This window comes from Chinchilla lanigera, unplaced genomic scaffold, assembly GCF_000276665.1.
Source record: "Chinchilla lanigera isolate Chin_1 unplaced genomic scaffold, ChiLan1.0 scaffold00002, whole genome shotgun sequence".
In the NCBI taxonomy this organism is placed as follows: domain Eukaryota; kingdom Metazoa; phylum Chordata; class Mammalia; order Rodentia; family Chinchillidae; genus Chinchilla; species Chinchilla lanigera.
In genome coordinates, this window is record NW_004955403.1 from 15663623 (window position 1) to 15679422 (window position 15800).

Below are 15800 nucleotides of genomic sequence, written 5' to 3' on the forward strand. Positions count from 1 at the left end.
TTTACATGTGACACAATGTCATAGCTAATATAAGATTAGGCTTAGATTAGAAGTTTTTTTAGCATGTTATGCAGTAAGGGCCTAATTTTCAAGACTTTTTGAAGAACTACAAATTATTAATAAAAAAGACAATCAAATAGAAATAGAGAAAAGCATTTATAGCAGCAACTCTTAAGAAATACAGATGAAAAATAAATGGAGAGGTATTCAACTTTGTTAATGTTTTGACTGATTTCTAGAAAAGTATAACACACTGTCTGAATTTGCTCAGGTTGGAAAGCAGTAGGATTGTCTGTACACATTCAGCCATATGCAACAGACACCCAGCAGGTCCCCCTATGGAAGGCAAGTTTTCTTAAACCCCACAGTACGTTATTTACCACATAGTGCCTTATGTACCGCAGATTGAGGATCTTCCAGGATCTTTGATAAGGCTTCTTCCTTTCATTCTTGAGGGTAGAGGAAGGGGGTAAGATATCTTTGGCTTTGCCCAAGTGTTATGGAGACCTAGACTACATGCCTTCCTACTCAACTGGTACAAATAACTAACTGGTAACATGATCACCAGTTCTAATGTAGTCCTGATTTACTAGGAATGAATCTGGTTTCCCTTGTTTATAGTACCAAACCAACCAGCTTCTAGTTTCTAGAATATTCTTTCCTGAAAGGACAGGACTTCCAGAGAAATTCAGTTGAGCTCAGAACACTATACTGTTACAAGAAAGGCTATTTTCAAATGCATAGATAGGTTACAGCAAAGGAGGCAGGTTAGAGGGACCCTCACCAGTCAACTGGTGACAATTTTGTGTATAAATATGGAAAAAAATTGTAGTTAACTGGAATGTTGAGTCTTTAAGAGGAGGTTATAACTTCATAATATGATCAAAGGGAAAAATTAAAATATTTTAAAATAGTATTTTCTCTCTTTTTTTTTCCTTCCTTCCCTCTTTTCTTCCATCCTTTCTTGTTTTATAATCCCTCCCCTTTCTTTTTCTTTCTTGTACTAGAGACTGAACCCAGGGCCTTCACATTGTACTATATCTCACCCCCACCTCCCTTCTTTTAAATTTAAGATAGGTTGCCCCTAAGTCACTAATTGGGCCAGTCTGGGTTTGAATTTGTGAAGCTTCTGCCCTAGCTGCCTCAGCCTGTGAAGCTTTTGTTTTACTATACAAAGCTGCAGAAGTATATGCTTTGTATCTTTTGCTTTAAAATGTCCCAATTTAAATTCTAATATGGAAGGATGGATGGATGGATGGATGGATGGAGAGAGAGAGAGTGATAATGAGAGATAACCTATGCAAAGAAAAGTTATGTGGAGCTGACCCGCAAATCTTGAAAAACGCAACGGGGCTCGCAGACTAGTAGTTTAAGAACTACTGTACTAGAGAAAAGTGAATCTTGCTAATGTAGATTAACTGATTAGTATCTATAGAAAAGGGGTGGGTTTGGACTGGATCTCCATGGTAGAATGCTTGCCTAGCCCTAGGCTCAATTCCCAGCACTGCTAAGAAAAAAAAGATGGGGTGAATCATTCAGTTCATAAAGGTATACATAGCATTTTGGCCCAAATACGAACATTCTACTGATTAGTTTAATCCTTGATTGTAGTAATAATGATTATGGCGTGATTGTCTAAGAGCGTTCCACTATACAAAGGAAATCTTGTAGTGTTGATACGTTGAAGGTGATTGATTCTCAGGTCACTGAAGGATGACAGAAATAAATCACAACTGAACCCGAAACCTAAGCCTTTGAAGAAATTTCAGGCCTGAGAAATGGACTGGGGTTCTCCCACCCTACTAGCATTGAGGAAAGGGCTTCCTCTTCCTTTACCTTACGGCAGTATCTGTGTTTCATAAGCAATCAGACTGTGTGACTAGAATGACGGGCAGAGGACAGAAGCTTCCTGGGAACACAGGGAAGGAACTGCTGAAAAGCGAAAGTCCTTCCTCCAACTAAGCTCAATCTTGTGCACCCTTTGAGGGCCTAAGAAGCTGTGAGGGCCTCTGCTTTCTGTGGTGGTTAGCACCTCTGCCATTTCTGCATTTCTTTCAGTGCATGACTTGTTCTCCTATTAAGGTCAGACTTTCTTCCTTGTTTGCATTCCTAGTTTTGTAGGGTTGGATGAAAGATACTGTGAATGTTCTCATGTAGAGTTGCAGGGTATTTTTGTATTAGTAAGAATATTCTTGTGCTTTGTAAGTTCCTCAGAAACAGTGAAATTATTTAAGGCTCGCTTTTTAGACTTATTAGGTGGAGTGAAAACATCCTTTCATCAACTCATTAATGAGCCAGTCCTCTTCTCAGTACTCTCCTGGGGTGTCCTGTGACTTTCAGTGTTTTTCCACTTTTGTTGGTAGGAGCACCATGGTGATCTCTGAGCATTGTTTGTTCGTTGTTTGTAGTTTTGTCTCTGGCTTCACACACCTTCACACTCTGCTGAGGACTTTAGGAGGAACCCTGCAGATCTAGAGTTTGCTTTCTGCGCAGCCTTCTCCTCTCCAGGAATTTGACTTGTACATGATTGTATCTTGGCCTCCTTGCCAGTTTCTGAAGCACTTGTGGAAATCCTTTTTTCACAAGTGTCTTTAGTTGTACTGTCTTAGCTGTCTTGATGTCCTGAATCTATTTAAAGCCTCTACTTTTCATTGTCCTTTTGCCTTTGGAGAAGAGCCAAGTGTCATGTGGTGCTAACTCTGGTGCAAAAGCTGGCTCAAGGGCACACGGCAATGTTTCTATGAGCCTGCCCTTTTGTTTGATGGCGCCGGGCAGGAGCATTCCTTGTAAAGATGCTCCTGAAGGAGCACCTCCAGAACTGCTTCAGAAAATAGCAAGAACGATGGGATCAGTGTGTTCAAAGTTAGAGGAAGTATTTGGAGGAGGACAGATGGCAATGTGTCTTTTACTGTAATAATTTTTAAAAATTTAAACATATTTTTGATCACCCACTTGTATGTTCATGAAATTCTTCATGTATTGAACATTCTCAGATTCTGAATGTTATATTAGGCCTTGTGTGATGGGGTCTGTCTCCATTCATTCTAGTGATCCCAAGTTTCTTTTGTCACCTTTCCCTCTAAAACAGAGACTTGGGAAAAGGAAAAGTCATACAAATATTATGGTGAAAGATTTTCTGGGTTTACCTATTACACACTTAAAATATGGACATAATGATTTTGATTGAAACTTTAAATTTCTTTTCAGGTGATGCCAAGTTTGATCTGCTATGTAAAGAAGACTCTGTTGAGCTCAAAGATATATTCTCAGTGAAACTGAAACGGCGCTGTTCCTTTAAACAGCAAAGAAGAGGCACTTTATTAGGCATCACACTTTTCATCTGCTTGAAAAAGGAACAAAATAAGTTAAAGGATTCTGTGCTTGATCTTATTAATTACAGTGAAGACCACTGTGCCATATGGTTTAGAGAGTTGAAGAAAATTTTGGCAGGTGAGTTCTCCTTATGGGAATTTTTGATGGGCATAGTTCCCTTAATGTAGGTTATAATCTAAGCATGTTACATGTGTGGGTACAAACAGTAGTTGATTATGTTGAGATGTAAGTTGTGTGCTATCTACTAAATATTTCAGAATAAGAGTTTCTGAAGAGAGTCTTTGAAGAGCTGTGTTTTGTACCATGCAAGTTGAGAGCTGTCTCTTTTAAGGGTAGATTTTTCAAAAGGTTAGTATCAAAGAACAGGTTTGGTGCAGCTGATGGTACAGATTGGGGTTAGAAAACTCAGCACAGAGGTGGGTGCCAGACAAAGACCAGGCAGAGTGATGTGAGAAGTTTCCAGGCCCTGCCGATTAATAAAGACCATGAGGACCCATGCTGATGGCCACTAAGGCGAGGTCTGTGAAGATAAGCTGAAGTGTCTGCATTAGAACTAGTAGCCCCGTGCTTGCTTGTGGGACCCTTGGGATCACTGAAGAAACATGATTTTTTTAAGAGCGTAGGAAATCACAGAGGCCATAATTTAGTTCATCCCTCAGAAAGCAGAAAACATGTGTAATTAACTAAAAATGTTCCACTGTAGCGGTAAGTCCTTTATCCTGTTGTTATTATCTATTCTTGTCAAAAGAGATAATTTACAAATGAAAAATTAATTATTTCAACTGAATGAGATGTGTTAACATAACTAGATATTCATAAAACTTGCATGGTCTATAAAGTGAATATGTCATTATTTAGCAGAGGCAAACTCCTCCTTACCCTGAAGGGCTGAGAGGATCTCCCAGGGGGCTCATGGGAAGCAGGCTGAGCTGACTTCTTCAGTACATCTCACCCATAAAATCAATAGCTTGGAAGCAGAGAAAATCACAAGAAAGCTCAATTCTGTAAAAGCAATTTTACTGGAGTAGAAGGACCTGTCAAAAACAAAACCAAATGAAACGCTACGAAAACACTGCCCAGATATTTCTCTTAATGAGTGATAGTTTGATTTGACCTAGGGTTGAAATCTAAACAAATTATAAAGATAAATAAACTACATATCTTTTAAGCTATCATCCTCTGGTGATGTTTCTTTTATACTTCAATAAGAGTTAGAGACTGTAAAACCTAGAGGGTCATGTTCTCTGCCATGATCCTGGAGTACAGAGTTATTTTGCTGATCAAAAGCAAATAAATTGACGTAAAAGCAAGCAATGCAGACAAACCTGACAGGATTGAAATCCTCTGATGAGAATGAAGGAACCTAATCAAGGTAGAGTAAATTCCACCTCTGCACCCAAGTGAAATACAGTTCTCGTAGGAGGAGTCAGCTTCTCTTTCCTGGCGCTCCCTTTATGGACAGTTCCAAGTCATCTTCACCATTTACAGGTGGATACACCACACCTTCTGGGCACCTTCTTTTTAAGGTTATGATCTTACCTTTTTTTTTCATTATGTTTCTTTCACTTTCAGACTGTATAATCCAGGTGTTAAAGTACCTTCCTCTGCATCCAGTGTAGTTGGCGCAAACCTCCTCCTTTCAGTGCAGGAAATCCTGTGCCCTTCCCAGTCCCTCTGGGCTGAAGCATGGTGTCTCCCTTTCCGTGGTCGTCTCCGGCTCTGCTGGGCATGGGTTAGTCTGGGTGTGCATTATCCCCGGTCTCACATTCACTACCTCTATTCACTGTCTCGATGCATCAAATCTGACCGAGATGATTGTCTATTGGTCAGTCGACCCCACCCTTCTCCAACCTCCAAAAAAATTCCCCACCTGAAGAATTGGTGTTTGGAGGTAATTAAAGTTTGATAGATGATGGACAGAAGTTTACATTACAACAAAACTGTATATGCTTTACTGTAAAATATCAGACATGGCAATTTTAAGTCCAGATACTTTGCTTTTAACTGGTTCTGCCAATGAAATCAATAGATTGTTTTTAAAATTGCATTGAGTTATTTGGCTTTTGTCTGTATAAACAACTGGGATTTTTTCTGCCAGCCTTTTATACCCACTCCTCAACTTTTATCCTGATAAGGAAAACGTGAAGGAGATAGTCAAGCCTCAAGTAGTTGGACTTTTAGTCTAATTACTGTAATAATCATAATCTTAATATAGTTTGTATATTGAGTTATTTTTATTTTTATTTTTTATTTATTTATTTTTTTGGGGGGGGGGGTTTCTCCGGTACCGGGAACTGAACTCACGACCTTGCGCTTGCCAAGCAGGCGCTTTTGCCACTGAGCTAAATCCCCAGCCCCCTTGAGTTATTTTTAAATGTGCACATTTACACTATGAATCAGAGCAATGAATAAGATTTGACGAATTTTCAGGAAAATAACAAATTGGTAGTGCCAGAAGGCAGAAGAAAGGAACTCTGAAATACTTGAGATTTTAAGTCTAATTGACGAAGAGTGATTAGGTAATTGTAAGTTTATAAAAATAAGAGTGCTAGCACAGTTGCTGTTTTTATCTGAAAATGAGTTAACTTCTTTCATGTTCCAATTTTCTGCGTATAGTTGATTGGCATCTTTTTAAGTTTTTTGTAGTGGAAAAGTCACCGTAACGTTATGACTAGAAGGCAGTATGATATTTTACATTCATCTAACACATTTTGCATCAGACTCTTGTCTCAGGCACTGGGAGAACAAAAATGAAGGAGATGTACTCCTAGATGAACTCTTTTCCCCTGAAGACCGATGAGGTAATTCACTGTATTAAAAAATACGTTATTGGCCCCAAAGAAGTTATGAGTGAGTAGCGATTACAAACACCCTGTTTCCCTCAAAATAAGACCTAACCAGAAGATAACCAACCTTGAAAACTAGAGATCAAAAAGGCCAGCCCCAATCAGCTTACCCTTGCTTTAGCTACCTTGCCTTGGTTACTCTGTAAGGCGGGTAAGGCAAAAATAGGCTGATGGGGGTAGGTATTTTTGACCTTTAGTTTTCAAGGCTGATTATTTTCCAGTTAGGTTTTGTTTTCAGTGTAACATGGCACTTATCACTGATTCAGAAATTTAAGTGTTTTTAAAAAGTAATTAAGACTATATAATCATTTTGGTGAAAGTATCTTAATGTAGTCTTTTTTGCTTTTTGTATATACCTGTGATACAAAGACAAATGCGCATAGCTCTTAAAAATGGCATCTAGCCTGGTGTGGTAGTGCACACCTGTAATCTCAGCATTTAGAAAGTTGAGGCTAGAGGATTTTCTAGGAGTTTGAGGCCAGCTTGGATTCCATAGTGAATTTGAGGTAAGCTTGGACTACATAGTAAGACCTTATCTCAAAACAAATGTATAGCGTCTGTGCATACTAGGTATATTCAGTTTTACTCAAAACAATTTACATACTTGGATTTCCCAGAAACAGTGACCTGTAACTGCCTGTGGACCCTTGACCAACTTCTTCCCTAAATATTATAAACTAAATTTAAATGAATATGTAGAGGCTATTTTGCAGGCACTCTATACAGGAGGAAATAACAAAATACCCCACAAGTTATGTTCAAAGCCCTGAACACTTAGCAGAAGTCTGCCAGTAAAGAATTTTTAAAAGTAGTAAGAGAAAAGAAAAGCTGAGTGACTTGGTAAATAAGATAGAATGAAATCAGGACAAGGATTTCACGGGTAGACATTCTTTTGTAGACACATTTGGGACATTACAAGACCCTAGCAGAAAGCATGAATGGTCTGGCACTTTGATGAAGTTTTGAAGAGTTGATGTGATGGGAATAGATAAATGTTTGGGAGGAAATAGAATACAGTTTGTTATGGCTTGTATCTAGCCCCCACCCCCCTGCAAGTGTCTTGCCCTCACAGATGAGGCTTTTTGGAGGTGTGTGAGTGTGTGAGTGGGTTAAGAGTGGATATGGACTAAGGGTGTGATAACTAAAGTAGTCCACTGATTCGTTTAACATAGTTCTGGGTGTGCATAATGGTACAGCCCACCTTGGGTATGGGTGACACTACCCAAAGGGGTTGTAGCCTGGCTGGGATAAAAGTGAAGAGGCTTGCTGCTGCTGCTCCGCTGCTGCTCCCTCCTGGCTCCTCTGCCATGGACTGTTTCTCCTCTGTGATGCCCGACTGCCAGGCTACCCTGCCTTTGAGCCAGTCAGCTATGGCCTGAAACCTCTACAAACTGAGCCAACATAAACCTTTACTCCTTTAACTTGTGGGTGTCAGGTATTTTGTCACAGCAATAAAAAGTAACGAAGAGTTTTTAAAAGGCAAAGGACCAAATACAGAATCTTGGGAGGCTACTTATTCAAAATAGAGAAGAATAAATCTTAGAAGAAAAAAAGAGCTCTTCTAATGTAGGACAGTGATGGCAAACCTTTTTGCTTTCAAGCAATCAGCTGTGGCATGTGTGCCACACATTCACTACCACCAGTGTAGGATTATCAACTTTTGTTATTTCGTTTTTTGGTTGTTTTTTTTGTTCTTTCTCCGGTACCGGGAACCAAACTCACGACCTTGCGCTTGCCAGGCAGGTGCTTTTGCCACTGAGCTAAATCCCCAGCCCCTGACTTTTGTTATTTCGGTTTTATTAAGTGATTTCTAATGTCTTATAGTTATCCAGAGACAATTAACCCAGGTGTCTTAGCATACATTTGGGTGATACCAGGTTTTTCAGTTTCATTTCTAGATGCTGATTTTACAGAGTAAGCAAATATAAGTGAGCCAGATTTAATTCATTTGTCTTTATAAGGTGGCTTGCTCTTATATTCCATTTAAGTAGCTTCACTCAGCTTTCAGATATGAAGCCTAAAGAAATTAGAAAACTTATTTAAATGTTTTTTTATTCCCAAGAAGAGTACCTTTCTCTCACTTATTGTTAGATGCCACAACCGTGTCCCTCATAGTAAGGATGTTAATCGTCATGGGAAGAATCCTTGAGAGAAAACATCAGGACTTTCACAAACATTGCTTGTGTTCAGTATTGGTGTTTTCTTGTAAGAGAAAATCGTGGCAAAATGTGTTTTTCTTCTTATTGTTTTGTTTTTCTGTTGTCAAAGCTGTATCTTCAATTAAATGAGCCAGGCATAATTTTTTTTTTTTTAGCAAAAGAATAGAATAATGTGATGCTGTTACTTAGATATGTTTCCAAATGATGTACTTACAAAGAAAAACAAGCTAGAAATCATTATCATAGCAATTACTTTTAAATGAGCAGTTGCTATGTGTCAAAAGAATAATAGCCTCAGACATTTGATTGTGTACTGTTTGAATGGCAAAACTTGTCTTCTTAGGGAACGCATGTTTTCCGTGAGGATGTTATGTATAAAATATAAACAATGTTTCTTCTGAAGCGCTGAAAAAGAGATTTAAGACTGGGTTATGATGAGTTGAACTGGACATTAGAACGATGCATGTCACTTTTATATGCTTTGCTGTGTAAATATTTACCTATTCATTTAAATAATGTAAAAACAGAGTCAATACATATTTCCTCGTATCAGTGTCAAAGTCCAGCCCCGCTTGAGGTACTCTAGCTGGCAAAGGTCATGTGATGTTCGTGTCCTGTGGTGGCTAAAGCTGGGGTCTGGGGCTGTCACCATTTCTTAGTGCTTCTGAGTAAGCCTTCCTTTGAGCAAACCTTCCAAAACTAAGACATTTGAAAATCTCTGATATAGTCTTTTATAAAGACATTAGGCTATTAGTGTAGTATAACCCACCCTGCCTTTTTATCTGCCCTGCCTTTGTACCTGCCCTGCCTTGCCCTGCCAAACTGTACACTTACAGCAAATCTTTAGTTTAAACTATCAGAGAATGCCTGTATATTTTTATTCTTTTCAATAAGATTCTTCTTAAATATATATTTGAATATTAAATATAGCTAAGTGAAATTTTCCTTTCTGTAAGATTATAAGATACTGCCACAAACCCATTTGCAAATCAGGAATGTATATATATGTATTTGTGTCTGTGTGTGGTTACGGCAATTTAATCCAGGGCCTTTGCACTGAAATACATTGCCTGCTGTTTTTAATTTTATTTTTTATTTTGAAGTAGGGTCTGGCTAAGTCACTGAGTTACCCAGGCTGGGCTCAGACCTGCAACCCTCCTGCTTCAGCCTCCCAGGGTGTTGGGATTACAGGTGTGCATCCCTATGCTTGCTTGAAACTTAAATTTCTATCAAAGCAAGTAATGAAATTGAGCATAAAAGAAGCTTACTTCATTTTTTTCTTTGAATTTTCTATTGGTTTGTGAGCTGGACATTCAGAGGGAAACAGTAAAATTAAACTCAATTCTGAGTCACTAGTAGTGCTACCTAACTTTGCGAAAGTGATGAACTTAAAATATCTTTAACCCAAACCTCCAACTGGATAAAATTTATACCTCAAGCTGTGTATTTGTGTGGAAACATCATTTCCATATAAAATGTGCTTAATGAAAGAATAGGAGAAATAACTATCTTGAACCCAGAGCAGGCTGGCTTGATTCTATGTGGAAAACACTAGAGTAAGATCTGAAGAGACAGGCAATCGTAACATCGACACCAAGAACGTCACATAATAGAACAAGTAGAGAATGTGGGCTAAGTACTTTAAAATATTTAAACAAGAGCAGTTGAACACCAAAGACTAAAGTTCAATAAATGATTCTTACGATGACATGGGTACTTGTGAATTGCAGTTTTGAAAAATTTGTTCTCACAACGTGGTGTTCTTGAGCCTGAGAATGGAGAGGCTCTGCCTGAAAAGGTGCAGGAGGGCCACAGGCCTGTGTTTCCTTGGGACATCCCCTCAGCGACTGATGTGTGACCAGATGCCACAGGATTGAGCTGACACAGTTTGGGTCAATGACCATGCAGGACCCTGCATGCCATGCTTAGCAAAGATACATGTGCAGATGGGTTACAGAGAATTTTATATTCTCCTTTGCTCTGTATTCTTTGTTTTTTTTTGGGGGGGGGGGCATTTCCGGCACCGGGGATCGAACTCATGACCTTGCGCTTGCCAGGCAGGCGCTGTGCCGCTGAGCTAAATCCCCAGCCCCCTGTTTTGTATTCTTAAAGGTTAACCACTGTCATTTCCTGAGTCATGTAAGGCTGCACTTCCAGGCGTTTTCTGTGCCTGGCTCAGGAGATCCTGGTGGACGCTGGCAGTGTGAAGTTTGCTCCAACACCAGTTCTCATCGCAGCCACTGTCCCCTTCAGCTGAGAGCAGAGCATAAGCAGTTCTTCAGAAACTGCTTATACTTAGGATGAGCGGCATTAGGCAGTCTTCTCAAGGGCTTCTCACCAGTCTCTGTGGCATTTCTACCCTACTGGAGGAATATATATTTTTTACGTAACGATTATAATTACAATGAAAAAATAAATGGGTGTATTATAAAAGATTACGTTCCTGCTTCAGTATTGACAGAGTGTCTTGGGAGTAGAAGTTAAGGACTGTGGTCATCCTCGAGCATGCTAGTTTCAAACCTTTTTCCTAGGAAGAAGCTCTTTGATGATGTCTTTTGTATAACTAAACTTCTTCAGAGAAATACTTTAGCTCAGCTTTGTCAGATTTTGTCATGTGATTCTACTCAAATCATGAAGATTCTCTAAATGTTTCCAGTAACATGTTAAGTTTTCATGCTGTTAAATAAATTAGTTAACATGTCTTCCTTTACTGAATATTAGAGAAGTCATTATTTTAAAAATTTAAATCCTAATGATAATGGCTGACATTTATTAAGCATTTACTATATGCCAGATACTTTTGTAAGCAACTTTTATGAATTATCTCATTAAATCCTCATAAGAGCATCAAGAACCACAAATAAGTCTGCATATAAAAATGGTAATAAAATTACTTGTTATGAGTTTTTTATGGGGCTTGAGGAATTGAAAATAACGCATGGCAACAAATAGGAAAATTAAATAAATTATAATTATCATCACCTCTCAGTTTATACATAAGAAAACTGAAATAATTTAAAGCTATTTAAAGACCTAACATAGTTTAAATGGGCAATTTGAAGCTAAACAGCTCACGAGTGATGGAAAGATTCATTGCAAATACATGTGTCCAAATCCAGAACAAGAAACCCTGACCAGAGTGTCATTCCTACGGGATGGGTGGTGCACTCTGTGACACTTCTCAAGTATATCATATTTACTGTGCAGTTTAGATTCTGCCCCCCACACCCAAAAGGCTCCACAGGCTTATCAAGAAGCATCACAGCATCTTGTTTAAAGATTATTCCTCTCTTGTATTTTTTTTCCAAAATTATGATTCTGATTTCTAGACTCAGAGCAGGCAACACTGGGCTGAAGAGTAGTATTGTAATATATTTCTCAATACTTAATTCCTCCCCATGACTCACTTTATTGGAATTTCTCAAATGCTTTGGGAGGAATCAGCAGACACTGTGGGAGATAGCAGATATCCCTTCCTATAAATGGAAAGGAATTTTGAAAACATACAGAAACACACGAGTTTGTGACCAATCATCAAGTTTTATGAGTAACAGCATTTTCTAACAAAAACACAAATGCTGTAAGCCTACAGGAGAGGTTGCAGGTTGAATCAATCCTTGGATGAGAGTATAATGGGTTGTCACTTAGCTTTTCCACAAGAAATAAATAAAATAAAAAGTAAAGTAGCATTCTCATAGTATGCTTAAGTAGGAAATACATATTTCATAGTAAGTGATGTATTGTTAAGCCTCCTGGCACTCATTAGACTACTATTAATGGTAATGTAGTTGTGTGGCATTTATATAGCTATTATTTGTAATTCCAGGGATTTTTATGACAATCTCATGTCAATAGATGTGTTGCAGTTTGAGGAAGGTAGCTGAATAGTTACAGTGCTACATGCTGAAGCAGTTATGATGTTTTCAAATCAACATTTCTTTATAATTAAAGAAAAAATTGATTTTGTTGCATTTTTGGAAACATCTCTTGGGCTGGGGATATAGCTCAGTGGCACAGGCACCTGACTGGCAAGTGCAAAGTCCAGAGTTTATTCCCAGTACCAAAAAAAAAAAAAAAAAAAAGATGAAAAAAAGAAAACATTTCACAATGGTGCAATTACATATGTTGAATGTGTTCATTGTTTCTGCAAATCTCATACTGCGGTTGTTTTCTGAGTGCAGAAACAAGAGGAAAGATAAGCAGTGGTGAAGCCTGTACGTGGTCAGGCTTCTGGGCCCCTGCAGTACCTAATGTCAGGCCATGTTCTCTTGTACCTCGGTGTCCTCTCACGTGCTAATGAAATTCGTGTCATAAAATTAGCTGAGTGGAAGAGAAAAAGTGGGAAAGATATCTTGGATTTCTTTCATTGGTGAAAGTGAATGTCTGGGACTGAAACAGAGGAGTAAGTTTAGGGAGGAGGATGAGACGCTCTCCTTTTTGTAAGTTAAGTTTGAGTTTCCTTTGAGATAATAAAGAAACCTTCAAGAAGCCTGACAGCTGGCCCCTGTGTTCTCTCAGCGTTTCCAGTAGTTGGACAGTATTTCTTCACTTTTTTCGGCTCAATGAAATACACCAGGCTGCTGTAGTGTGGAATATCCCCCTAAAGTCCGTATACTGAAGGTTGGGGTCCCAGTGTGGTGCTGTTGGAAGGCAGAGGAAGTGTTAAAAGATGGGCCTAGTGGGAGGCTGTAGGTCATCAGGGCCATGCCCTTAAGGGGAACTAGGGACCATAGACTCTTCCTTCTTTTATGCTTACCGTGAGGTGAATGGGCTTCCTGTGCCACACCCTCATGCTATCATGGGCTGTGCCACCACAGGCCCAAAGGAACAGGGCACAGCATCATGGAAAGAAACCTTCACCCCCTCCACAATGAACCTGTCCTCCGTATAGTTCATTCTGTCAGTACTGGCATCTGACTAAGCATGAGTAGTAAGGGTGGAGTTGCTGCTGCGACTGTACAACGATGTGAAGGAGCCCTCTGAATTCCTCTGCAGGAGGCATTTGGGGAACTTTGGAGAAGCTGGCTGGTAGAGAGTTCTGTAAGCACAGCTTCATGGGACATTTTAAAGAGGGCCCTGGAGAGGAGAATGCCAACACCAGGAGGGATGAGAACAGTAAAGGTTGTGTTCGTGAAGCTTCCCATGGAAGGAAGATTCTATCGAGAACAGGACTAGATGCGGTAATGGCGAACCTATGACATGCACAGCGCAGCAGGCTGTTCGTATCATTGAAAACTCTGTAAGGTTTACCATCACTTCACAGGCCATTACACCGCAGCAAAGAACCTGGCTTCGTTTTTGTCTGTGTCCTGAGATGGGGGAGGCTGACTTTAAAGATTGCAGTGTAGTTCATCTTTTGCAAGAAATGTCAAAGCAGCAAAGTACTTGGGCAGCAACACAGGTATTTCTGGCTGCTTTTAGGCAGATTTATAGTAAGAGTGAGGAGCAAAGGGAACAGAGTGGAAAGATTGACAAATGTTGAAATTTGGCCAGAAAAGAGGCATATAATAAATTCTAACCAGAGAGGTTATAATAGTGGAGAAATGTGGCCTTGTACAAGGGACATCTTTCCTTTGTTCAAGTCTCCTTTTTGGTTCTTTTATAGATTTTTATAGTTTTTTTCATTTATGTTTTGCAAATTTATCCATAAATATTTTACTCCCTACTCCAGCATTTCACTATTATAAATTTTCTCCTTATATTTTTCTACTTGGTTAGCATATGAGGACAATTGTGTTTTACATGTTCTATAAACTTGCTAGGTTGTTTTATTATTATTTGATTTTTTTAACAAAGAATACAATTTATTAAGAACTTAATGGACAGAAGGGAGAGATGTTATCGATCTTTCAGATTTTCTAAGTATACCATCATGTCATCTATAAATAGAAATGGCTTACTTCTTTTCACATGCTTAAACCTTGTAGTAGTCAGCTTTCTGTCACTATCATAAAATACCTGAAGTAGTCACTTTGTAGAGAAAAGAGTTATTTTGGATCATAGTCTTGTGATCAGCTGGCCCCATTACTTTGAAGTTGTGATGAGGCAGCACATCACAGCAGAAGCGGGTTGTGGAGCAGAGCCATTCACCTCCTGGACAGGAGGAAAAGGGGGAGAGAAGGAGTTACTGGATTCTCACAATGTGCTTTAAGGGCATGCCCTGATGACCTAAATACCTCCCAGAAGACTTCTCCTCTTTGAAGTTCAGCTCCTCCCAGTGTTGCTAATCTGAAGACCAAGTCTTTATCATGTGGGCAGCTGGGGAGAGATTTAAGGTCTTAACTAAAGTAAGCCTCTAATTGTATTTTTTTTTTTTTTTATGATGTCAGCACATACAGCCATTAAAATGAGAAGTATTACTGGGAACAATATGTATCCTTGCCTTTTTCCTGGAAATAAGTGGTAATGCCTCTAATATTTCTGCAGTAACAGTATGCTGCTGGCTATGGGGCAGATATGTACATTTCTCACGTTGTTACTATAGAATCCATTCATTTTTGTTATTTTGATATAGCTCTAACCACGTACCTTGCCAGGAATGGATGTTGAATTTTGCCAAATGCTTTTGCTTTGTGCTCCTCATCAGGTTTTAATACTTGCTTTATTAAAAGAGTTTGGATGATCTCCTTTGTTGTCACGTTTTGAAACAGTTTATAAAGCACTGGGCCGGTGTGTGTGATAGTACTGTGAAGACATTTCTGCCTGTTGTGTTCATGTATGACAGACAAATTCTAAAAATCTTCCTTTATGAAAATTGATCTTTTTAAGCCATTTAATCAGCCTCAATATTTTTCTAAGGAATTGTTCATTTTACCTTGTTTTCAAATTTCATTTATATGACAGTTAAAAATGTAATTTGTTAAGAGTTTTTAAAATTTCCTTTATATCAACTAGAGTTTCCTCATCAATTATTATATTGTGTACATATGCTTTTTGCTTTTATAGTGATTAATTGGTTGATAGTTTGCCTGTTTTTTCTTCAATAACTAAGATTTTTTATTTATTTTATCTCATTTTCTACTGTGTCATTAATTTTTGCTTCATCTTTATGTTCTTTCTTGCACATTCTTTTCATTTATTTTGTTTATTTCCTAAATCTTAGATTTGGAAATTTATTTCCATTGAATTTTCTTTTAATAGCAGTTTCATCTGTATCTCATTGATCCAAACTGAAGTCTTTTTATCATTTAGAAATTCTGTATTTTTTACTTATATTTTCCCTTACACCTAGAAGTTTATTAATAGAAGCTTTTAAATTTGCAAGTATCGTACTCACATTCCTGTTAAAAAATTTTTGTGTTTGCTTACTACCTTGTGGTTAGGTTGGCCTAATAAATGACCACATATTGTGTGAATACTCTGTGAGTGCCTGAGAACAGGATATATTCCCTTTTAGTTCTGTTCCAGTTTTCCTTTCTTTTTTTAACTGTCCTTTATTAGATATTCACAGTAAATCTTTCTT

The 15800-nt window shown here is 38.4% G+C and overlaps 1 protein-coding gene across 1 annotated transcript in view; it reads left to right on the forward strand.

The window, feature by feature from the left end:
• Positions 1 to 15800, forward strand: part of Cerkl (ceramide kinase-like) — a gene marked incomplete at its 5' end in the record, with an annotated part of 107911 nt that overhangs the window by 43576 nt on the left and 48535 nt on the right. Inside the window, 1 exon segment of the mRNA XM_013512521.1 lies at positions 3208 to 3450. Within this exon segment, the coding sequence (XP_013367975.1) occupies positions 3208 to 3450 (243 nt within the window).